The sequence below is a fragment of the Phaseolus vulgaris genome, chromosome 1, assembly GCF_051622355.1.
Source record: "Phaseolus vulgaris cultivar YP4 chromosome 1, ASM5162235v1, whole genome shotgun sequence".
NCBI lineage: Eukaryota > Viridiplantae > Streptophyta > Magnoliopsida > Fabales > Fabaceae > Phaseolus > Phaseolus vulgaris.
Window position 1 is genome coordinate 27,390,404 of NC_143498.1, and position 24,180 is coordinate 27,414,583.

The window sequence follows — 24,180 nt, forward strand, 5'->3', positions numbered from 1 at the left end:
CTTTTGATTTGGCTAGACCTATAATCCTTTTAGTGTCTGTATATTTTACGAGTTTTGCTTAAGTTATCTTAAATCTGTATAAGGGTTAACACCAAAAGTGCTCATATATATTATATTTATTCTACTAATCAAAATAAATAAATCTTAACATATAAATCTTAAATAAATCTTAACATAGAGAAGAAGGATTTTCTGGTTGAAATCATCCTAAAATAAAATTTAAAAGATCTATTTGTGTTTTAGGATATAAGAGCCTTAAACCAAATATAATGCATAAATTGAAAATTAAAAAAAAATACAAGGGATTGATTTTCACCACAACTAGGAAATTACACTTAAAAAAATTGGATTAAATCAATGGTTTTACATTTAACCCAATAGAAAGTTGCCTTAAAAAATATTTTAAAAAAAGTAATTAACATTTGTAATTCAAATATTTCAAAGAGACACTTACTTAGTCTGGTTTTGGCATACTTATCCCTTAATATGGAGACTCAACAAACTACATTATGGAATACTCTATTCCATTTTAAACTAAACTAAGAAATTACAAATAGCTAATTGAATTTTTGACATGAAGTCTGAACTTCTACATTCATATGCTAGAATACTAACAGATACAATCATTCCTTGAAATCAAGCATTTTGTTTAGTGCAGTAAGATAAGCCTCTACACTGGAAACAACAACATCTACTCCTTTTCCAATCCCACTATAAAAAGAAAATTTTTGAAATATTAGATGTGCATGTGGGGAGTTAGCAAGAAAATGATATACTAAACAATCAAATTTTGATTAACAATACCTAAATGTGGGATAAACAATGTTTCCAGTAGAAGTACATGAGTGTGCATTCTCTTTACGAATTACAACATGTATAGTTGCAATTGCATCAGTGCCTCCTGTGATTGTATTTAGTGAGTACTCGTGTACTTTCACAGCTTCCTGCATTAAATATTAAATATTCTAAAGATTCCATAGAAATATATTTACTGATAAAAAAAACTTAATTAGAATATCAATATTCATGTGATTGCAAGAAATGTTCTTTTTATATATAAAAACAAATCTTTGCATAACTTGGTTAGATACTTCAAAAAAAATGAAATTAAAAACATTGACCTTCCAAGAACTTCCATGTAGGATGATATAAACATAATTCACACTATTTTTTACATAACTTTCTAGCCTATATAATCTTTTGGAAAAGAGAAAGTTCATAAAAATATTTGATTGCATACCAATAGATTTCAAAGTAGAAAACAATAAATGCTTATATGTAGTAAGAGACTTAATAAAAAGGAAAATAAAAAGAAAAGGTTGGAACTTGTTAAAGTCGATATACCTTGACAATGAGATCGACAGCCTTGAAAGTTGATTCCACTGGTCCTTTTCCAACGGAACAAGCAACGTGTGTGGTACCGTCAATTCTAACAAGTTCAATAGTTGTTGATGAAAAATTCATAGTTCCACAAGTCACCTACGTTGATGATAGATATTCATTATTTTTTCTTCTTTTTCTGTTTTGTATTATTGTATCAAACATGTATATAGTTTAAAATTAATCTCATTCCAATTTACCTCCAACCCACCAAGCTTCCAAATAGGTTCTACATCACAAACTTTATCTGATACCAATGCTTTAAGGTCAACATCAGTAACTCTCTAAGAAAATAAATATATTTGAGTCACACATTAGTTCAAGATGATCTGGCTTCTTAAGAAAAAAAAATAGAGTAAATATAATTAATATTGACCAAATTAATTATTTGATATAATATTATTAACTATATATTATATTCAGAAATGATAAAGAAAAAAGAAAAGTAAATTATTAACCCTTTTTTTCTCAGCCATTCAGAAATGATAAAGAAAAAAGAAAAGTAAACTATTAACCTTTTTTTTCTCAGCCATTGCTTTGAAGTTTTGAAATACACTCTCAACTTCATCCTTCTTGAGTTCATAACCAAGCTGAAAAGGAAGAAAAAGGTCATGAAAGAGAAAAATGGTCCTTTTCCCTTTGAGTATAGAACAAATAGTTGCATACCTCTTTAAGTCGTTTTTTCAAAGCTTGGCGTCCACTAATGTGGAAGTGTAAACGAAGGAAAAAAAGAAGTTATAATTTGATTATATGAAATTTAAGATAAAAGTTAATTGATCAATTATTACTAAACTACAAATAAAAATAATAAACCATAAAAACTGATACCGCATTGAAACAAGAGTTTTATAGACAAAAGGTCAGAAAATGGGATAAAAGAGTGTGAGAAAATGGCATACCTTAGCTTCCCTAGTACCATAGTAGCTTCATTGGACCTTTCATAACCAATATCTTCAGGAGAAAGTATTTCATACGTGCCTCTATGCTTTAACAATCCATCCTACAAACGAGAAATCAAAATAGAGAAAAACAACAACAATACAATAGAAAAAAAAGTTTAAGAGTAATCAAATGTATGTTTTAAGGTAATAACAAATAGAATAGGCATTAACAAAATCAAACGCAGCAGGGTGGCATTTAAGTCCACTAACCTGATGAATGCCACTTTCATGGAGAAATGCATTATGACCTACAATAGCTTTGTGTGGCTGTAAATGCTTACCAGAGCACTCTTCAACCTGTTGAAAAATATTTATAAATTTTGAACTTAACAAAGGTATCTTAAAGGAGGAAAATATTCCAAAAATGAATGAATAATGTAATAATATAAACCATCTTGCTGGTCTTCAGGATGTGCTTTGTATTAATTCCAGTGTATAAGCCACCTAAAACATGATCTCCCCTGCATCTTAGGGCCATCACAACCTTTAATAAAATTAAATAAAATTAGTTAAAGTATATTAAAAAGATTAAGTTAAGTTACTGAGATCATTTACCAATAATAATAAAAAGACTACAAGAGTAAATAATTCTAAATGTGAAGGAACTAGTACGTCTATCTATATGCATAAACAAAATCATATATTTTTTTATATTTCTAAGGAGATATGTTAAATAATAAAAGGGATAAAAGTAACACATAAATGTCTTAATGATTTTAAATTATGCAATAAAGTATAATGACATGTAAATTATCCCTATTTCAATAGTATAAAATGTTTATTAGAATGCATTGAGGGACTAAAAAAAAAGTAAAGGTTAACATGTTACATTTTGCGAATGACACAATTTTTTTCTGCAAGGATAATACCCACAATGTGATGGTCATAAAATCTATGCTATGCTACTTTGAGTTGGCTTCAGTACTAAAATTCAATTTTTCAAAAAGCCGATTGGGAGGGGTGGACATACGGCAACCCCAATTGCGAATGTACGCTTCTATCCTTAATTGTGAGGTTATGAAGGTTCCTTTCACATACCTGGGTATGGAGGTGGAAGGTAACCACCGAAGAACTAATTTCTGGGACAAAGTAATTGAAAAGATAAGGAAAAAATTGGACATGTGGAAAGGGAAATTTCTATCAATGGCGGGGAGAATATGTATGCTCAAATCGGTTTTGTCGTCAATACCCCTGTTTTATATGTCGTTCTATAAGATACCAAAGTCAGTGGTAGATACAATTAAGAAGATCCTGAGAAAGTTTTTATGGGGCTGGGGGAAGGAAGGTAAGAATATAGCATGGGTGGCATGGGAAAAGGTGTGTGAATCTAGAGATGCGGGTGGACTAGGTATTAAAGATATAAGGACATTTAATGAGGCATTATTGGGGAAATGGATTTGGCGAATGCAGTCAAAGGAGGGAGGTTTGTGGAGGAAGTGATGGATTCAAAATATGGTGGATGGAGAAAACTAAGAAGAGCAGTCAGCAGATATAAAGAGTCAAATTGGTGGAAAGATTTAAAGAAAGTGTGGTTGTCGGAAAAATAGGGGAATTGCTTCGAAAAGACGAAATTTCATGGAAGTTGGGGGATGGCAAAGATATAAGGTTTTGGGAAGACAAGTGGTTAGACAATGAGGTCTTAAGAGTAAAATTTTCGAGGCTATTTTCCATTGCCAATGAAAAATCTGGTAGTCTTTCACAAGTAGGTTTTTAGAATAGACACATGGTGTTGGAAAGTGGCATGGAGACGTAATCTTTTCGAGTGGGAAATCGGTGAGAAAAACCAACTCACATCGTTGTTAGATAACAAAACCTTATTAAAAGGGTCCAGGGATCAATAGATATGCAAGGCGGCAAAAAAATTATCTTATACGGTTAACTCAGCTTATAATTGTCTAAGCACAAGGGATGAAGGAGCCAATAGTACATTGTATGAGGCTCTTTGGAGCATCAAGGTGTTACCTTCAGCATTAACTACTTCCTGGAGAGTTTTGGATGACAAGCTTCCGACGCATGCTAATTTGGAGAGAAGAGGGTTAATCCTGGAAAGCAATAGGTGTGCTATGTGTGGGGAAGATGAGGAAAGTGGAAGTCATGTATTCTTCGAATGTAGAGTAGCCTGAAGAGTATGGTGCCTTTGTAATGAATGGGTGGGGGAACCAACAGTGGTCTATAGGGAAGGCAAATCCCATTTCCTACAGTTTAATTTGAACTAGGCTACACAAGAGATAAACAGATCTTGGAGGTGTGTTTGGATTGTAGTGGTCGGAGAAATTTGGAAACAAATAAATCAAGTCACTTTTAAGGAAGGTCGAGCAGATAACTCTGAAATCTTCACTTTGGCTCAACTAAAGGCGTGGACGTGCCTTACCAGCAAAGAGAATCTAGCTGAATTTACGTACGCCCAAAGGTGCATAAATCCTACGGAATGTCTGAAATCTATCCGGAAGAGAAGATGAAGAAGGAGAGGTTTGTTTTAATAGGAGGAAGTCTCGTAACTTACAATTGTAAACTATTTTTAATTTTGTTTTCGTGATGTTTCTGAGATTAGTGCTACTAATGCTCTTAAAGAGCTAGTTGTTAGTTGTTTGTAGGTCCAACTAAAGTCACGACAAAGGTGATTCAAAGCTTGGTTATGGTTGAAAGATATGATGAATGTTTTTCATGTTGGGTTCCCTAATTGGATTCTTTATCACGTTATATGTTTGAAATTAAAAGGGTAGTATTAGGGTGGGGTTAGGTGCTGGATGGGATCCTTTGTTTTTTCACTATCTTCATATGTATTTGGATTACCTGTTTTGTGCATTAGCTATTGGTTAGAATTGTATATCTATGTCTATTGGTTGGAAAGGTCTTATGGTAGGGATGCAGGGACAATGATTCTCTTAGTGGTGGAGTCATATATATGTTACAAGAAGGGGACTAAGGAAGGGACAAGGAAGATGATGGTGTAGAAGCGATTTATTAAGCAGAAAAAGGTTCTGGGTTAATTTTTGCAGCAACAAGTAGGACAGAGGTTTGTTGAGGGGTCTGCTAGGCAAAAATCTGACCTGTAAGCCCATGTCCAAATGTTGTCAATACTGGTCAATGTTATGCAGTTTTTGTAGATGCACGTTTTGTGTGGTTGGTAGACCAGCTCTTGGCGCTTAAAAGATGAGGATGTGCGGAGATTTTTGTAGCTACTGGAAGTAGACTGGCAGCAGAGGTCATGCCTCACTTTGGCAATAAAATGTAGTACACACGGTAGTAGGTTTGGAATTGCTACAATGGGAAGGGAGCAAACTACATATCAAGTTTTTAGATTGTTAATTCCAATAGCTAGATAGCCATCAAGTTTTTGGTTTACTGGTTTTTGCAAAACCAGTTCTGTTTGGATAGGGCTGTATAAATAGTTTAAGATTCTTGTTGAGTTAAGTGGTGTGTCACTTAATCTTGCTTTTCTTTGTTGATTGCTTAAACTAGGAGTAACTTATGTATAAGGGTTGGGACACCCCTAAAATGTTCCATTTTATTCTATTAATTCATTGCTCATAAAACAAAATCTCATTCGAAGTATCCAATAGTAGATTTGTTATTGAAGTAGTTGTTCAATTGTAAAAGTGAGTAAAATATTTTTGAATCACTATTAATAGGTATAAATAATTTTGATTACGGATTCTAATGGCTATTTTGCTCTCTCTTTTTCTTCTATATTAGACGATAAAAATGATCTCATATAATATTTTAGATTTTCAGTTGTAACTACCTTATCAGTTGTAAATGTTTTATATCAGTTATAACTGCTATCAGTTGTATCTGCTCTATCAGTATCAGTTATTTTTATTTTTATTTTTATCTTTATATTTTTATGTGTTATATTAATATAACACTCAATAATGTAAGTGTGTAACAATTCTTGATTAATAAAATATATCATCTTTTCCTCCATTTTCTCTTCTTTCTCTATAAGAGATATAAAAAAAACTAATATGGTATCAGAGCTTTTAGGAGCTCTGGGCCATCTCTTTTGTTTCTCTATCTTGCTCATTACTTTTTCATTAGGAGAAGCCAAACCCTAGATCACCTTACTAATCCCTCCAATCTAAACTATCTCAGCATCAATGAAAATCTGACCATGGTCCTCGTTCGTTCCCTGTTACCCAAGAACAATTATCATGACAATGATACAGACAATGTGTTGGTGAATATTGTGGTTGATCCACGAATCAATGGAAGATATGGTAGAGGCAAAGGTCGCAATTTTAATGGACGAGGCGAAAGGGGAAATAATTCCCTTTTTTGTACATATTGTGGAAGAAATAATCATACAATGGATACATGCTATTGATCCTGCCTGTTGACCAAAACGTTGGAACTTGCCTCGTCAAACTTGGATCGACGTGTGCACCGCTTCACCCTCCGTCCTTCGTCGCGATCCACCTCAAGAACCTGCAAAAGAACAGAGCGGCGCCGCTGCGGCCGATCGCACTCCAACGCCCAAGTCAGTGACTGAACCACCAAATACTTCAAGAGTAACACTCAAGAACTCTCAAGGAACCGTGAACCAGTTCTCTCTCACAGTATGCTCAAGAACTCGCAAGCATAAAGAAGACAATCTGAACGTGCGTACCTCAGAAGTTCGTTGGGAAACCCTTATATACCTGGTCACTTTCTCTCTCCTGGCAGTTACACATCTGGACACGTGGCTCGCATCCAGTCGTACACGTGCCATCATCTGGAGCCTCCTTGACTTGGGCGCTGCTTCTGACTCTCCTTTGGCTAAGTTACTTATGCATGATACTGCTCAGTGCATAGCTAACTTGGAGCGCGATCTCTACTGGAATTGGCGAGCTAGGGTGCCTTCGTACACCTTCCCTGTGGTCTCGCCGGCCGCCTTCATAATCTGCACCACCTTCATCTTCGGCGATGTGCTTGCTCCGGCGATCTCTAATCACTTAGTCGCCTGAGTTTACACCTGGCGACTTCATCTTTAACCCGGTGACCGCCGGTTCTGGTATACTGGAGATCGGAGCACGCCAACTTAATAACTGGCGATTTCACGAGCCCCCCGACTTCCTTCCCTTCTGCCAACCTGGCATCTCGTCAACACGCCTATACTGTAGCTTGACGCCACGTCATCACTTCCGACTACCAGGGCGGTACACAAGCCCCCCAGTCTTAAGCGAAGACTTGTCCAGCGAAAAGACTAAAGTAGTCACGTCAATACCGGTCTACGTGGCACTGGCGCAGAATTCCAAGCGGTTGTACTTTCTGCTTCTCTGACGCTCCACCAAACACTCCTCCCATCGTTCGACACGTGGCTTCATCAACGGTTACCTTCAGTTAACGTTTGCGCTTCCCAAACCCATTTCGAAAAACCCTTAAACTCATTTCGCTTCACTGTTTCATCACTTTCTTCGTATTCTCAGACGCTCCAACTCTCTTCTGCAAAAGCTCTCAACGTTCTTCAACCTCCTGAATCACCAACATCCTTCATTACTCTTCCGATCATAAAAAGGTACTTCCTTTCCTTCTTCTGCTGGTTTTTCCTGCATTTTAACCGATTCGCATCATCCTTTAACTGTCTGGTGCATACGTTGTGGGTTGTTTTTTCTATTTCTCCTTCTTCGTAACTTAGGGCTTCGTCTTCATTACAACGAACCTTCGTTCGTTCGTTTTCTCACCCTTCGTTCATGATCGAGTCAGCCTCTGCGAGTCCTGATCACCTTTTCTTTTCTTCTTCCTTTGCAGCTTCCGCAATGACTCGCTCAAAGATCACCCCAAATCCTCCTCCTTCGTCAGGAAACCCCTCATCACAAGCACACAACCCACCGCGAGCACGTGGTGCTTCTTCTTCTCAGGCTGAGAGGCCTGCACCCTCCCGCCCCAACTTGGCTCAGGCCACTCCACCCGTCGCCGGAGGAGCCTCCGTGCCTTCTCCAGATTTCAAAAAACTATACCCATGGGCCACCTCGACCTTGCTGGAGGAAACCTCCTCAGTAAACTCTGCTGGGGCGGTTCTTCGACTGACGAAAGGGGATGAGCCTCACCAATCGTTTCACAAGGAGCATTACGACAGAATGACGGTGCTACCTTGCCCCCCCGACCTGCCCGTGTGCGCCGACGACAAGGGGAACAACGACGGGTTGTTCTGCTTCGTCTACACCACCCTGTTCAAGAAGGTGAAACTTAGGTTTCCCTTCACTCGCTTTGAAAGGGAGCTTCTCACCGAGCTCGACATCGCCGCCGCCCAGCTCCATCCCAACAGCTGGGCGTTCGTACGGGCTTTCCAAATAATGTGCGACCACTTGGGGCTGCCAGCGTCAGTGGACGTTTTCCTATTTCTTTTTGAAGCCAAGCACCGAGGAGATCGCATGTGGGTAAGCTTGAACGGGATTGTTGGGAGGTCGATCCTCTCTATCTTCCAGCAATCCTACAAAGACTGGAAGGGCAAGTTTGTCCAGGTGCGCCCCAATGACAAGGACGCTTCTCTGCTCGACGGTTTCCCCTTGTATTGGGTAAACAAGGGGAACAAAGAGTCCAAAACCAGCTTCAGGAGGCCAAGAAGTCCTGATAGCATGAGCGCTTTGGACAAAGACCTCTGCTTCTTCTGGAAGAGTGTGGCAGATGCCAACATTACCATCCTCACCACCACACTCATCTGCTTCGAGTTCTTCGAAGATCAACTTGAAATTCACATAGGTTAGAACTCACCTCAACGTCTAAGTCTTCATTTTAACATTACCTCTGTTAACTGTTTCTGGGCGTCTTGTGCGTTGTGCGCAAGACTTTGGTTTTATTTTCTGCACCATTTATCTGCTTCGCTTCATACTGCCTTATGCATCTACTTTTTCTTTCTGAGCTAACCCATGCATTTTTGCTTTATGCAGATCGTATGTTGGGCCAGGGCAAGCTCGCTGAACTGAGGGCGCTCGCCCGATCCCACGGGTTGGCATCGGGTTCCCAAACCGTGCCAAACTCTGTGGTGGAGATCGTCGCCGCTCAGGGCAGATCGCCACCCAAAGGCCCAACTTCCTCTGAGGCCCAACCCGCCAACCAACGCACAAAGCTTATCCTCAGGAAACCAAAGAGGAAAGCCCCCCAAGTAGTCCACGAGGAGGAAGAAGAAGACGACGAGGCGACTGAGGATGGCCTCGTCACGAAGAGGAAGAGGGTGGCACCTTCTTCACCATCTGCTCCACCCCCTCTTCCAACATCAACACCACCATCTACACCTGCCCCGCCTCCAACATTGCCTCCTCCACCAGCTCCCGCCTCGCCAGTCCAAGTGATCCCTTTGGCATCTGCGCCTCCTGTGGTTGAGGCCGCCGAGCCTAACTTCATGGAGGACCCCCCGAGCGCCTCCACGCCTTATGTATCAGCTGGAGGGGGTCCTCCTTCAAATGCCTCAACCGCAAACGTTGCACCAATCGGGGATGAGGGTGCCCACAACTCTCCATTATATCTAAAGCTGTGGAGAGCTCCACCAGGAAGCTCCAGGATGACCTCTTCACACTCCAAACCGAGAACAACTCCATAAGGATTGAGGCGGAGAGGTTATCTTGCAATCTGACACTCGCCGAGATCGAGCACTCCCGAGTAGAAGATGCAATGAGCACCGAGCTCCGGGTGGCGCGCAAGGAAGCCACCGATCTACGCCATAAGGTGCAGCTTTTGGCTCAAGAGAAGATTGAGCTAGAGAGCAAGCTGGTGCCTTATCGCGTCAAAGTGGCTGACCTGGAGGCCTTGATTAAAACTGACGCCGCCAAGGTGAAGAAACTCGAAGAAAGGTCAGCCGATCGGGAGGTCTTCCTGGGAAAGGTGGAGAAGGAGAGGGACGACACCATGGCTAAGCTTGCCGAAGCCAACGAAGAAAAAGGGAAGATCGCCGCTGAACTGGGCCTGGTGCAGGCAGAATCCAAGAAGGTTGCTGAAGACCTTCTTCAAGCTCAGGAAACCATCGAAGAACTCAAGAAGCAAGCTGAAGAGCTGGAGCAGCAGAACGAGGGGCTGAAGAAACAGATTGAAGAACTTAAGAAACAGATCGAAGAACTTAATCTGAGTTCTACCCAGATTCTTGCTGCTGGATTCGAGGCTGCCCGGGAACAGTTCGCCTGCTTGTTCCCCGATCTAGATCTCAGCATGGTGTCCCTCAACAACGAGGTGGTGGATGGGAAGGTTGTTCCCGCTGAAGACTGATTGATTCCCCCCCATCCACTACCTTTATGCTTTCTCCTTTCATATGATTGTAATGAACTTTTTCTTTTTCTGTACATGTACCTTGAATCTGATACTTACTTAACGATAAACTCCTTGTATTTCTTCTTATAACTTCTTTGGCTGCCTTAACTTTCCTTGCACAATTTGCTTCAAGAAATTAACTTAACGATTTCGTAAGCGCGATCATATACTTAACTGCTTCGAACCACTTTGATTTCGAATAACAATCACTCTAACAACTTGTAATCTCAAGGCAATGAACCTTAGCGTAAAATCACTCTTCAAACAACGAACTTTAACTCAACTAATGGCTTAAGACACCGCTAACCCGACCTGCTTCATGAAAACGGGTCTTTAACTTTCTTGCCACTGTTTGAACTTTTCCTGGTCGCCAAAGACTCTTGGCGATATCAGCTTCTTTCTGGCTTCATACCTTGGCCATTATTCCTTTATCCGGGGGTAGAGGCGCCTTTCGGATCCTTCTCTACCTCCTCGAGCTTCAGAACAAGAGACCGGGTGGCTAGGCGCTCTCTTCGAACCTACCTTAGCCACCCTCCAAACTTCTTCCACCCTTTACACCATACCTGAGCTCGTTCGAGACGAGAAGGATTTTATCTTCCCTGAACTCGCTCATAGGCGAGAAGGTCTTTTAACTCGCCTGAACTCGCTCATAGGCGAGAAGGTCTTTTAACTCGCCTGAACTCGCTCATAGGCGAGAAGGTCTTTAAATCGTGCCTCTACATTGCCCCAGGGGTTACATCTCCTCCCCCCCAGAAACACTGAGGACTTTTGCTGGTGCCTCTACATTGCCCTAGGGGTTACATCTTCTCGCCCCCATAAGCACTGACGACTTTTTACTGGTGCCTCTACATTGCCCCAGGGGTTACATCTTCTCGCCCCCAGAAACACTGAGGACTTTTCACTCTTCCTCGCCTGCACTCGCTCGACGGCGAGGAGGTCTTTATCTCGCCTCAAAACGCGCGGGGGCGTTGAGGTCTTTTAACTGGTGCCTCCGATCGCCGAAAGACGATGAGGACTTTAACTTTAACTGGTGCCTCCGATCGCCGAAAGACGATGAGGACTTAGAAACTTTTTAGAAAGCATGCAACATATCTTTAACTCGCCATAAATCACATATAATTGACAAGGTCTTTCTTCAAAACTCTCGGAAAACAACAAGCATGCAATCTAAAACAACTTAAACTTCGAAAACTCCTCTTTATTGGGTGGCCTCGTTAAAAACCCTTCTTAGGGAAAAAAGAGTGCCCCCTTCAAACTGTTTTAACAGAGACATTGTAATATCACTTCGTGTTTGTCTTTACTTACAAAGTTCTTAACTGTAATATAACTTGAGGTGCGTGGCGTTCCAAGTGCGAGGAATCGCCCCTCCTTCCAATGTCTCTAAGCGGTAGGCGCCGTTCCCGAGCGCCTCGGTTATTTTGAACGGTCCCGTCCACTTAAGCGACAGCTTATTCTCCATCTCATACTGGTGGGCTTTCCTCATCACCAGATCGTCCTCTCTGAACTGTCTCGGCATCACCTTCGAGTTATATCTTCGTTCAATCTTTCTCTTCACCGCCTCAGCTTTTAATCTCGCCTCTTCCCTGACCTCATCCAGTAGATCCAGGTTCAACCTTCTCTCCTCATTCGAGTGTTCCTCTACGAAGTTCTGGAATCTCGGCGAGCTCTCCTGGATCTCCACTGGAATCATTGCGTCACACCCATAGACCAAGCTGAACGGGGTCTCATGGGTTCCTGACTGCTCGGTGGTGTGGTACGCCCAGACTATACGGGGTACCTCCTCAGCCCAGCTTCCTTTGGCTTTCTCTAACCTTCTCTTCAAGCCTCTTAGCAACACCCGATTAGCTGACTCTACTTGGCCATTTGTCTGAGGGTGCTCGACGGATGCAAACACTTGCTGAATTCCCACCCCTTCGCACAGCTTCTTCAACAGGTGGCTAGCAAACTGAGTCCCATTGTCCGACACCAGGCACTTGGGCACACCAAACCGGCACACAATGTTCTTCCACACGAAACCTTCGATCTTGTGCGCAGTGATCTGGGCCACTGGTTCTGCTTCGATCCACTTGGTGAAATACTCAATCGCCACCACCAAGTACTTCATCTGCCTGATCGCCAGCGGGAATGGTCCCAGGATGTCGATTCCCCAAGTATGAAACGGCCAAGGGCTGTAAATCGACTTCAACTCCTCGGGAGGCGCTTTGTGCCAATCGGGTGCTGTTGGCATTGCTTGCAACACTGTGCATACCTCTTGCAATCTTCTCTTATCGTTGGCCAGTAGTAACCTGCACGGAGAGTCCTTGCGGCCAGAGCTCGACCCCCGACGTGGCTTCCGCATATCCCTTCATGGAGCTCTGCCATAATCCTCGTGCATTTCTCGCCATGCACACATTCCAGGAGTGGGTGAGTGAACCCAAACCTGTACAACTCGCCATCAATCATTGTATACCTGCTAGAATTTTTCTTTATCTTCCTAGCCTCCGTCGGATCTAGCGGGAGAAGGCCATCTGCCAGGCACCGCTTGTACTGTGTTATCCAGGTGTCTGGCTCATGGGTAGCGCAGACCTGCGTCATGTTCACCTTCTCTCCTCGACATGCTCTAATTCTCGGCGATCTCAATGTTTCTTGCGTCAAAGACCTGTGACTTCTTGCCGTTTTTTCCGTCGACCTGCTTATCTGAAGAACCAGGTGATCTGCTACAAATGCTCTCGGCGTCTTCAGAGTTTCTTGAATCACCGTCCTCTGCCTACCCCCCTTGCCTGAACTGGCGAGCTTAGCAAGCAAGTCAGCTCGGGCATTCTGCTCTCTGGGCACATGCACCACTTCAAAAGAGGCAAAGGAACTCTTCAATTCCTGCACATACTCCAGGTAAGCCGCCATTTGTGGATCTTTAGCCTGGAACTCGCCTGTTACTTGCCCCGTGACTAGCAGCGAGTCACTCTTAGCCATCAGCACCCTGGCTCCCATCTCTTTGGCCAGCAAAATTCCGGCGATCAGCGCCTCATACTTTGCTTGATTGTTGCTGGCCTTGAAGGCAAACCTCAAAGATTGTTCGATCAGCACGCCGTTGGGCCCCTCCAAGATGACTCCAGCACCGCTACCCTGTTGGTTCGACGATCCATCCACCGAGAGCACCCAACGGAAATCGTCCCCTTCAACTCGTGTTGCCTCAGATGAGAGCTCGACCACGAAATCTGCGAAGATTTACCCCTTAATCTTCAAAACCTTCTGGATGGGCAAGTCGGTCATCACCAGTATCGTGAAGCTATGGAAATAGTGGCGTAACCTCCTCGCCGAAAATACCACAGCCAGCGCAGCCTTCTCCAGGGCCTGATATCTCGTTTTGGGGCCCTGCAGCACCTTACTAACAAAATAAATAGGCTTCTGGGCCTGATCTTGGTCCTGGGCGAGCACCGCACTCACCGCCTTCTCAGTTACAGCAAAATACAACCTGAGAGGGGTTCCCATCAGCGGTTTGCACAAAACCGGCGGGCTCGCCAGATACTCCTTGAGCTTGACGAAGGCTTCCTCACACTTCTTCGTCCAGGCAAACTTATTATTGCGCCTTAAACACTGGAAATAGGGATGGCCCTTCTCTCCGCTAGCGAACACGAAGCGAGACAGGGCGGCCATCCGACCTATTAGTTGTTGTACTTCCTTCACAGTGGCCGGGCTTCTCATTGCCAAGATGGCGGCACACTTATCCGGGTTGGCCTCTATTCCTCTCTCAGTTAAGAGGAATCCCAGGAATTTTCCAGCCTCCACGCCAAAGATGCACTTCTCTGGATTCAGCTTCAACTTGAACTTGGCGATCGTCGTGAACAATTCCTCCAAGTCTGCAACGTGCTTGCTATTTTCTGGCGAGGTCACGACCATGTCATCGACGTACGCTTGCACATTCCTCCCCAGCATTGGTGCAAGTACTCGATCCATCAACCTCTGGTACGTGGGCCCCGCATTCTTCAGCCCAAACGGCATCACCTTGTAGCAGTAGCACGATCTCTCGGTCATGAAGGCAGTCTTCTCTTCATCCATGGGATGCATCTTGATCTGGTTATACCCCGAGAAGGCATCCAGGAAGCTCAACAACTTACACCCTGCAGCACTATCCACCAGGGCGTCTATGCTCGGTAAAGGATATGAATCCTTTGGGCAGGCCTTGTTTAGATCAGTGAAATCGACGCACATGCGCCATTTCCCATTACTCTTCTTCACCAGCACGACATTTGCCAGCCATTCAGGGTACTGGACTTCCCTGATGTGGCCTGCAGCGAGGAGTTTCTGTGTTTCGTCCCTAATCGCCCGCCTCCTCTCCTCGTTGAACTTTCTTCTCCTTTGTCGCACTGGTCTCACCAAGTTGTCCATCGCCAGATGATGGCACAAGAAGTCGGGATCGATCCCGGGCATGTCCGAAGCGGACCATGCAAACGCATCCAGATGCCGTTCTATCACCTTGGCGATCTGGTCCTGGAGCTCAACCTCCAGGGATCTTCCCAGCTTGAAGATCTTTCCCCCGATCTCTCTCTCGAGCCACTGCTCGACGGGTTTTGGCCTAGTCTCTCTCGCGATCACCGCCCTGGCGATTCCCAGCTCTCTCGCTTCCTCAGGGCGATTCCTCGCCTCTTCTTCCTCCAGACCAGCGTTCCCCTCCCCCAGCTCAGCATCCACCATCTCCACGTCTCTTCCGGCGATCTCTTCTATTACCGTCGATCTGGGCTTCACACCCGGAGGCGGGGTGGTCGTCACGTAACTCACCGATCTCTTGTTTTTCAGGCTATTCTCATAGCACTTCTTTGCTTCTTTCTGATCGGATTTGATGGTGATCACCACCCCCTCCATAGACGGCAACTTCACCTTCATGTGCCGAGTCGACGGTATAGCGCCTATTCTGTTGAGCGTGGGCCTTCCCAACAGAATGTTGTATGCTGAAGGAGCGTTCACGACAAGGTATTTGATTTTCTCTGTTCTCGAACCTGCCTCATCTGTAAACGTAGTCCTCAACTCTATGTACCCCCTGACCTCCACCTGGTCGCCAGCGAAACCATACAAACACCCTCCATAGGGCCTCAGCTGGTCAGGGGGTAGCTCCAACTGCGTGAAAGTCGGCCAGAACATCACGTCTGCCGAGCTTCCTTGGTCCACCAGAACCCTGTGGACCTTTCTTCCTGCTGTGATCAACGAGATTACTATGGGGTCGTTGTCATGAGGCACAACATCCCGAAGATCTTGCTTGGTGAACGTAATGTCCACATCCGGCGAGTGGTCTTCAAACATATCCACTGTCATCACAGACCTCGCGTACCTCTTTCTCTGTGATGCGGTGCATCCACCACCCGAGAAACCCCCTGCAATGGTATGGATTTCCCCGTGCGTAGGCATCTCGTGCTGCTGAGCCTCTCCACCTGCTGGTTGGGAGCTCGACGCGCCCCCCGTCCTTCTATCCAGCAAGTAGTCATTTAGGAACCCGCTCTTAACCAGATCGTCGAGCTGGTATCCTAAAGCCAAGCACGAATCCACGGTATGGCCAAAGCCCTGGTGAAACTCACACCAGGCGTCTGGCTTTGGTCCCAGCACCTTGTCGCCTACCTTCTCGGGCACTTTCAACCTAGCTAATATGTTGGGAATGGCGATCAGGTCCGCCAATCCCATGACAAACTTGTGCTTAGGCGGGCGATTGTACTCCCGGCGTGCTGGTTGCGGGCGACCTTGGCCCCTGCCCTTGTTTTTCCTTGGATCATAAGGATGGCGAGTCCTCTGATCCCTCCTGGCCGCCGCTGTCTCCAGAACCCTCTGTGGCTGGATCCTAGTCTGGGCGCGCGGCCTAGCGGGAGCCACGCTTCCTCTCTTCTCGGCGACTTCACTCTCGTCGGCGATGTGGGCCACCGCAAGTCGCCTAACCTCAGCAAACGTGGCGGGGTGAGCCCTGATCAATGCCTCGCAGAATGGTCCCGGCAGCACACCCTTCTTAAATGCGTAGACCAGCATTTCCTCATCTTTGGCCGGCGATCTGACCATCTGCGCTCCAAAACGATTCAAGTAGTCCCTGAGGGACTCTCCCTGATATTGCCTTATATCAAACAAATCGTAAGACACCCTGGGCGGTGCCTTATTCACGATGTACTGCTCAACGAAAATCTTCGAGAACTGTTGGAAGTTGGTTATGTGACCTGTAGGCAGGCTCACAAACCATTCCAGCGCCGTTCCCTGGAGTGTGCTCACGAACATCTTGCAGTACACGGCGTCTGATCCTCCTGACAGCATCATCTACGAATGGAACATGGTGAGATGAGCCTCAGGATCCTCCACGCCGGTAAAAACAGCCTTAACAGGTACCACACTCGCAGGAATAGGCGTGTCAGTAATCGCCTGAGCGAAGGGCATGGGAAAAACACGAGGCGGCGTTGACGGCGCGACCTCTTCAGCAATAGGACGCCTTTGCTGCTCCTGAAGAGCTTGACGCAGCTCTTTAGTCACTTTACTAAGCTCATCATTGCTGGCCCGAGAGGCGACCAGGTCCTCATGCATTCTCGCCTGTTCTATGCGCGAGGCTTCCACAGTTGCCTGCAACGAACGCATAATCTCCACCATCTGCGCCATCGTCATGGCGCCGGCGCCTTCAGCAGCAACAGGCGCAACTGGACTTGAACGGTTGCTTCTCATTTTTCTCATGAAAACTCAGCAAATCACAGAGAGTAATGAACAACACTTCCTTCAGCGACGATTGATTCAGCGATCAATCGGTCAGAACTTCGCGAACCTCCGCAAGAAAACTCAAGAACACAGCGAACCTCCACGGAAACCTGCAACTCCACCAGAAACCAACGCTTCTTCCACGAGAGACCAAACAAACCGAAGAACTCAGACCTTCACCGAACAAATTTCGCGCAAGGAGCAGAAAACTTCACCTCACCGAACAAAAATCCAAACGAACGGTGGAAAACGCGAAATCACCGAACAAATCTCAAACGAACAGCGAACAATGGTTGCACCAGCACACAACCACGTAGAAAACTACAAAACCTCCAAGAACTCACGCTGTGGATGGGAACAGGTTTTACACAACCCCACGGTGGGCGCCTGATGATCCTGCCTGTTGACCAAAACGTTGGAACTTGCCTCGTCAAACTTGGATCGACATGTGCACCGCTTCACCCTCCGTCCTTCGTCGCGATCCACCTCAAGAACCTGCAAAAGAACAGAGCGGCGCCGCTGCGGCCGATCGCACTCCAACGCCCAAGTCAGTGACTGAACCACCAAATACTTCAAGAGTAACACTCAAGAACTCTCAAGGAACCGTGAACCAGTTCTCTCTCACAGTATGCTCAAGAACTCGCAAGCGTAAAGAAGACAATCTGAACGTGCGTACCTCAGAAGTTCGTTGGGAAACCCTTATATACCTGGTCATTTTCTCTCTCCTGGCAGTTACACATCTGGACACGTGGCTCGCATCCAGTCGTACACGTGCCATCATCTGGAGCCTCCTTGACTTGGGCGCTGCTTCTGACTCTCCTTTGGCTAAGTTACTTATGCATGATACTGCTCAGTGCATAGCTAACTTGGAGCGCGACCTCTACTGGAATTGGCGAGCTAGGGTGCCTTCGTACACCTTCCCTGTGGTCTCGCCGGCCACCTTCATAATCTACACCACCTTCATCTTCGGCGATGTGCTTGCTCCGGCGATCTCTAATCACTTAGTCGCCTGAGTTTACACCTGGCGACTTCATCTTTAACCCGGTGACCGCCGGTTCTGGTATACTGGAGATCGGAGCACGCCAACTTAATAACTGGCGATTTCACGAGCCCCCCGACTTCCTTCCCTTCTGCCAACCTGGCATCTCGTCAACACGCCTATACTGTAGCTTGATGCCACGTCATCACTTCCGACTACCAGGGCGGTACAGTTATCATAAGCATGGTTTCCCACCAAGTTACAAATTCAAGTAAAGAGCAACAAAATTTGCTCATATGGCTGCATCCGTTAATGCTTAAAAAGATATTACTCCTTTCGAGGCTAATGTCCCCAATTCTAACATTCAGATTTCTCAAGAACAGTACAACAGTTTAATGGCTTTGATCCAACAATCATCTTGTCAAACTCCTGCTTTGAATCATATCAGTACGTCCCGAGTCAATTCAGCCAAATCAAGTAAGTTTTATAGTCACTAGTATTAGACACAGGGGCTACAAATCATATATGCTACGATAAGAATATTTTCTTGTCCTTTCATAATATTTCACCTGTCCTGGTCTCTTTACCTAACGGAAGTCAATTAAGTGTTAATTAGTCTGGTACAGTTCAAATATTTCCCTTACTCACTTTGACTGGTGTTTTATATGTACCTTCATTTCATGTCAATTTAATTTTTGTTTCTAAATTAACCACAAATCACAATTGTTTAACCATTTTTCAACCTTCTATTTCTTTCATTATTCAAACTCTACCATGGAGAATGATTGGTATAGCTGAGAGATCACACAACTTTTATCAATTGAGGACCTCTAGTATCCATCAGGTGTCACAAACAAAATTTGTGACGAGTAGACTTGACAATGAGAGTTCGTGTCTTCCAAATAAGACACCTAACATCAATAAATCTTGTGTAGATATTGATAATGCTAAACTTTGGCATTTTCGAATGGGACATTTGTCTTATGATAGGTTGAAAATTTTGTCTTCATATTACTCAAATATTTGCATAGGTTTTGTTCATCCTTGTGATACATGTCATTTTGCTAAATAAAAACGACTACCTCTTCCTTCTAGTTCTACTAAATCAACTCAATTTTTTTATTGTAAAATGGCCAAGCTTGATTGTACTGCTCAAAACATAATAGCTTTTGCACTAGATACTAATGAGTTTTTCAGGGTATCAAAATGCAAAACTGCTAAAGAGATGTGGGACACACTCAAGGCTGCTCATGGAAACAAGAAATCTAATGATTTTAATTCCAAAAACTATACTTGTTTTGGTTGTGGTGAGCAAGGTCACATAAAGGCAGATTGCCCAAACAAAAGCAAGGAGAAAAAGCCTAGCTACAAGGAAAAGAAGAGCAAGACAAAGAGAGCCTACATAGCTTGGGATGAGAATGAGGTATCATCATCAAGCTCTTCATCAAGTGAAGATGAGAAAGCAAACATTTGTTTGATTGCTGAAGATGATGATGAATCTTGCAGCTCAAGTGAGGTAAGTTCTTGTGCTTCTTTAAATGAACAGAATTCTAGTGAATTGCTTGCAGCTTTTCAAGAAACTCACGATGAAGCTAATCGATTGGTGCTTTCAAACAACCGATTGAAAGAACTTAACAGCTGGCTAGAAAAGAGAGTGAAATCACTTGAAGATGAGATTGAAAAATCTAAAAATGATTTCAAAAATCTGGAAACACATTTCAAAAATTCTTCTTGCAACTGTGACACTTTCATTTGCGAAAATTGTGAAAACCTTGAGAAGAAAGTGCATTATCTTGTTGATACTGTGGACAAACTTTCAAAAGGGAAATCTAACTTTGAGAATGTCTTGGCATCTCAAAGTTGTGTTTTTGGAAAGGCTGGTTTAGGCTTTAATCCACAAAACAAACAAGATAAGTTTTCAAAAAAAAATTTAAGAAAGCCAGTAGAACAACCGATTGTTAAGTCGAAACATTCGGTTGTTACATGCTTTTATTGCATGAAAAAGGGCCATTCGGTTAGATTCTGCAAAATAAGAAAGGTTTCTGTTCTTAGGGGATTCATGAAATGGATTCCCAAAGGATGTGAGGTTCCAAATGAGAAAAAGAAATCAATTGGACCCACATTTGCGAAGGGGCCAAATCTTGTTGCTTGAACTCATGCTTGTGCAGGAATTCTAAAGAAGTGTCAAGGACTGAGTCATCTGATCAAGTTCTTGGAAGAAAAAGACCAACATTGAAGCTGAATCAATGTTCTGCATCTGTCCAAAGGCCCTCAACAGTTAAAAGAGGCTTCTTGATCACAAAGCACATGACTCATTGAAAGAACTACATAAAGGATAAAACCTTCCTTATCTCTGTTCTTAATTCTTGTTTTTAATTTCTTTTTCATGATTAAATATCTTCTTTAAAATGTTTAATTTCATCTGCTTTGAACTCTTTCTGCTCATAATTAAAAATTCAAAATCAGTTTTAATTGCTGCAGAAAAACAACTGATTGTTTCCTCAAAACAACCAATTGTTTTGAGTCTGACAGCATTGTGAAGAAATCAATTTAATTTCCTTTTGAATTTCTATCCATTGCAGATCAAATTAAAGAAACAATCCTTGGTCATTGAACCTGTGTTGAAAGCTGATCACACTCAGAAGGAAGTTACAACAGTCATAAAGGAATATATTCCACAATCTTGAAAATTTAAGAGCTTTTATGACTAGTCAAAGATCACATGTGAAGACCATGTGACTTTTTGCTTTTTCTGACGTTTTCAGTGCAGGGCATGGTCAAGTCTTCTCTCTCTGAAAATCTGGTACCCACTCATGTCATTGAATGCTTTTTTATTCTATTATTGCTATAAAATATGTTGCAGCTGATCTCTTCCACAAGATCAACCAATTGCAACATCTCTTGCAATTCTTGGGTGAGCTTCTCTCTGTTTCTTCTCTGCCAACATGGACTCAACTAATCCCATCTCAAGAAGAGTCAAATCCAGAGCAGTAAGGTCTGGGGGAAGGCTGGAAGGATGGTTTTCTGGTGATAATGATCTTATTGAGAGATATAGGTCTGAGACTAGCAACAAAGTGATAAACAACCCCAAGGTTGTTTACTTTGATTGGCTGAAAAGCCAAAAGCTGGACAATGTCAGAAGGCTCCTCAAAGATCAATCCCTCAGAAAGTTCTTGGAGATGAAGGGCAATATCTACCCAAATTTGATAAGAGCTTTCTACACAAATCTCAAGTTTGAAGGAAACAACTTTGTTTCTCATGTAAAAGGTGTAGATATGGAGATCACACATGATGTATGGAATGCAGTAGCTGGTCTTAAGCACTCTGGCCTCAGAATCAACAAGGGGAACCTTGGAGTAGTGGAGGATTTCAACAAAGTCCAATACTACAAGAGCTGCTTGAAGAACCAAAATGCTCAAGTTAGGACTTGTTCGGTTGGTGGCTTAAGGCTTGATGAAAGGTTGCTAGCCCTCACTTGGATTCTAACTCCAAGGGGGAGAAATCATTCAGTTCTTACATAGGAGGACCTGGTGTACATCTTCTGCATTATGAAGAAGATCAGAATAAATTGGATACACATCATCAAAGAGCACATGCAAAAGGCAATGAGGTTAAGTGACTATCATTATCCATATGCTGTTTTGATTTCTAAATTTCTACTCTATTTTGAAGTGAACCTAGAGGATGAAACATCTGAGTTGGTCAAGTCAACTCAAGAGTTGAACAATGGATCTCTCAGTAAAATGGGATTCACCAAAGTAGGTGGCAAATGGATTAGAAAAGATGGTGACCTTAGAGCCTCATCATGTGTTGTTGCTGATCATGAAGAAGATGAACATGCTGCAGATATGGATTTTCAACATGAAGATCAACCTGAAGCACATCAAGATGCTGGACCTAGTGTTGGTGCTGGAAATCAGGAAGAAAGAATGCAAACCATGTCTTCTTTTGAGAGATTCATGGTTAATAGGCTTGATAGCTTTGCGGAGAATCAAAGGAATCTCCATGATCTATGTGTCAGCAATTTCCAGAGGATTGATAACAAGTTTGACAGCATGGATGCATGATTCATGACCTTAGATGAACAGATTGAGGCAATACAAAACCAGATCTTTGATCTTCAATATGCTGATGATGATGAATGAAGAGGAAAAACAACCGGTTGATGTATCGAAACAACCGATTGTTTTTGGTGGTTGTATCAGTTTTTCTATTTTCTGCTTTTGCTGTTTTAAATCTAATCTATTAAGAACAATTATCTTTTTCATCTCTTCTTTTTGTCTATTTGTGAAGACAAATAGGGGAAGATTTATGTTGTGTTTGGTTTCAGTTTTTATTTTCTGCAAAACAGTTTGTATGAGTGAAACGTCATAGGTTTTTGCTCCTATATTTGGTTGTTGTTTGCTCTGATATTATGCTCTGAAATTCTGTATTTGTTTTTGCGCTAACCAAATATCAGAAGTTCTATGCTTTGCTTAAAACTGTGTTTTGCAGGAACTGCTTCAGATTCAATCAAGTATAACACAAGCGTCAGGGATTTGTCTTCATCAAATAAGGGGAGATTGTTGAACCAAGTCGTGTTCAAGCTTTGAAGAATCCAAACCCTTTGAAGGATTATGAAGGCTAGCTGTGCTTGCTGTTGCTGAGTTATCCTTTAGATAGGATCTGGGGTAGATTTGATATGTAATCCACTCTTGATTGAATCCAAAGCATAGGCACTCTCAATCCTTTTAAAAGAAAAGTGTTTTCCAAGCTAAGTGAAAAACAACTTGTTGTTTTGTCGAAACAACCTATTGGTTTATACTTAGGTGTTTTTAGAAAAGGTTGAAAACTGTTTTTATTGTTGACTTGCTGCCAAAACCAAAACAACCGATTGATTCATGGAAACAACCGATTGTTTGTTTTGGTACCATAACAGAAAACTGTTTTGTGCTTTGACTGAGCATTAAATGTTTTTCCAACTGTTTACGCTCTAGTTTTTAATGCTTTGACCAATCTTTAAATGCAATTAATAGTTTGTTAAGATTTGATAACAAACAACAACTTTGTTTTACAAATAGAAAAACAGATTTGGGTTTTTTAGAACTTACAGATTTTGAAAGAGTTGAGATTGCTTAGAGATTGAGTTTGATCAAAGTGTGTGAGATAGGATTTTCTCTTGTATTGATTTCAGATTTCATTCTGTAACAAGTGTAATCCTTGTATCTGTTGAAAGAAACCTTGTGTGTTTGCTGAGAAGTGTTGTGTGTTCTTGAGGGGATCAAGATTAACATTCTTAGTGTTGGTGTGTTGACCAAGAGAAGTCTGTGTCTTGAGGGGATTAATGTCACTACTTTGGTTGTGGTGTAAGTGATCTAGGTTTGATTTCTTAGTGGAATTCCTCAGTGGTTTCTGACAAGACTGGATGTAGCTCTGGGTTTAGAGTGAACCAGTATAAACATCTGTGTGCATTCTCTCTATCCTTAATCTCTTTAAATTCAGTTTTAATATTTGCAAACTGGTATAAACAACCGATTGTTTCTGTGTAACAACCGATTGTTTTTCTAGTGCTGTTGTTTTTTGCTTTGTGTTTTGGCAAACTAAATTTCTTATCATTTGTTTCTCAAAGTAATTTCATTCTTGGATTAAAAGTTTGCGAAAACCCTCTTTAAACAATTGACCCCCCTCTAGTTTAAAGACATCCATTCTAACAGTATTGTTCCTTCAGTTTCTGAAACTATATTACCATCCAGTCTTCCTGCTACTGATTCTTCTACACATTTAATTGATATTGATGTCTTGCAACACCGACGTTCTGATCCACAACCTTCATCAGTTCGAGTTTCTACTCGTCTCAAACAACCTCCTGGATACTTGAAGGACTGTCACACTACTTGCTTCTCTTCAAAAGATGTTACCAATCATTCTTCAGGTACTAAATATTTCTAATCAAAAGTATCTCTCTTATCATAATTGTTCTCTTACATATTC

General features: G+C 42.8%; 1 protein-coding gene across 1 annotated transcript in view; it reads right to left on the reverse strand.

The window, feature by feature from the left end:
- Positions 1–329: 329 nt before the first annotated feature.
- Positions 330–24,180, reverse strand: part of LOC137813946 (putative 2-isopropylmalate synthase) — a 45,474-nt gene continuing 21,623 nt past the window's right edge. Inside the window, exons 4-12 of the mRNA XM_068616441.2 lie at positions 2,713–2,805; positions 2,532–2,618; positions 2,280–2,380; positions 2,047–2,080; positions 1,896–1,970; positions 1,581–1,664; positions 1,345–1,479; positions 805–944; positions 330–711 (exon numbers count right to left, since the gene is read on the reverse strand). Of these exons, the coding sequence (XP_068472542.2) occupies positions 624–711; positions 805–944; positions 1,345–1,479; positions 1,581–1,664; positions 1,896–1,970; positions 2,047–2,080; positions 2,280–2,380; positions 2,532–2,618; positions 2,713–2,805 (837 nt within the window). The 3' untranslated portion in view covers positions 330–623. The remainder of the gene's footprint in view (positions 712–804; positions 945–1,344; positions 1,480–1,580; positions 1,665–1,895; positions 1,971–2,046; positions 2,081–2,279; positions 2,381–2,531; positions 2,619–2,712; positions 2,806–24,180) is intronic.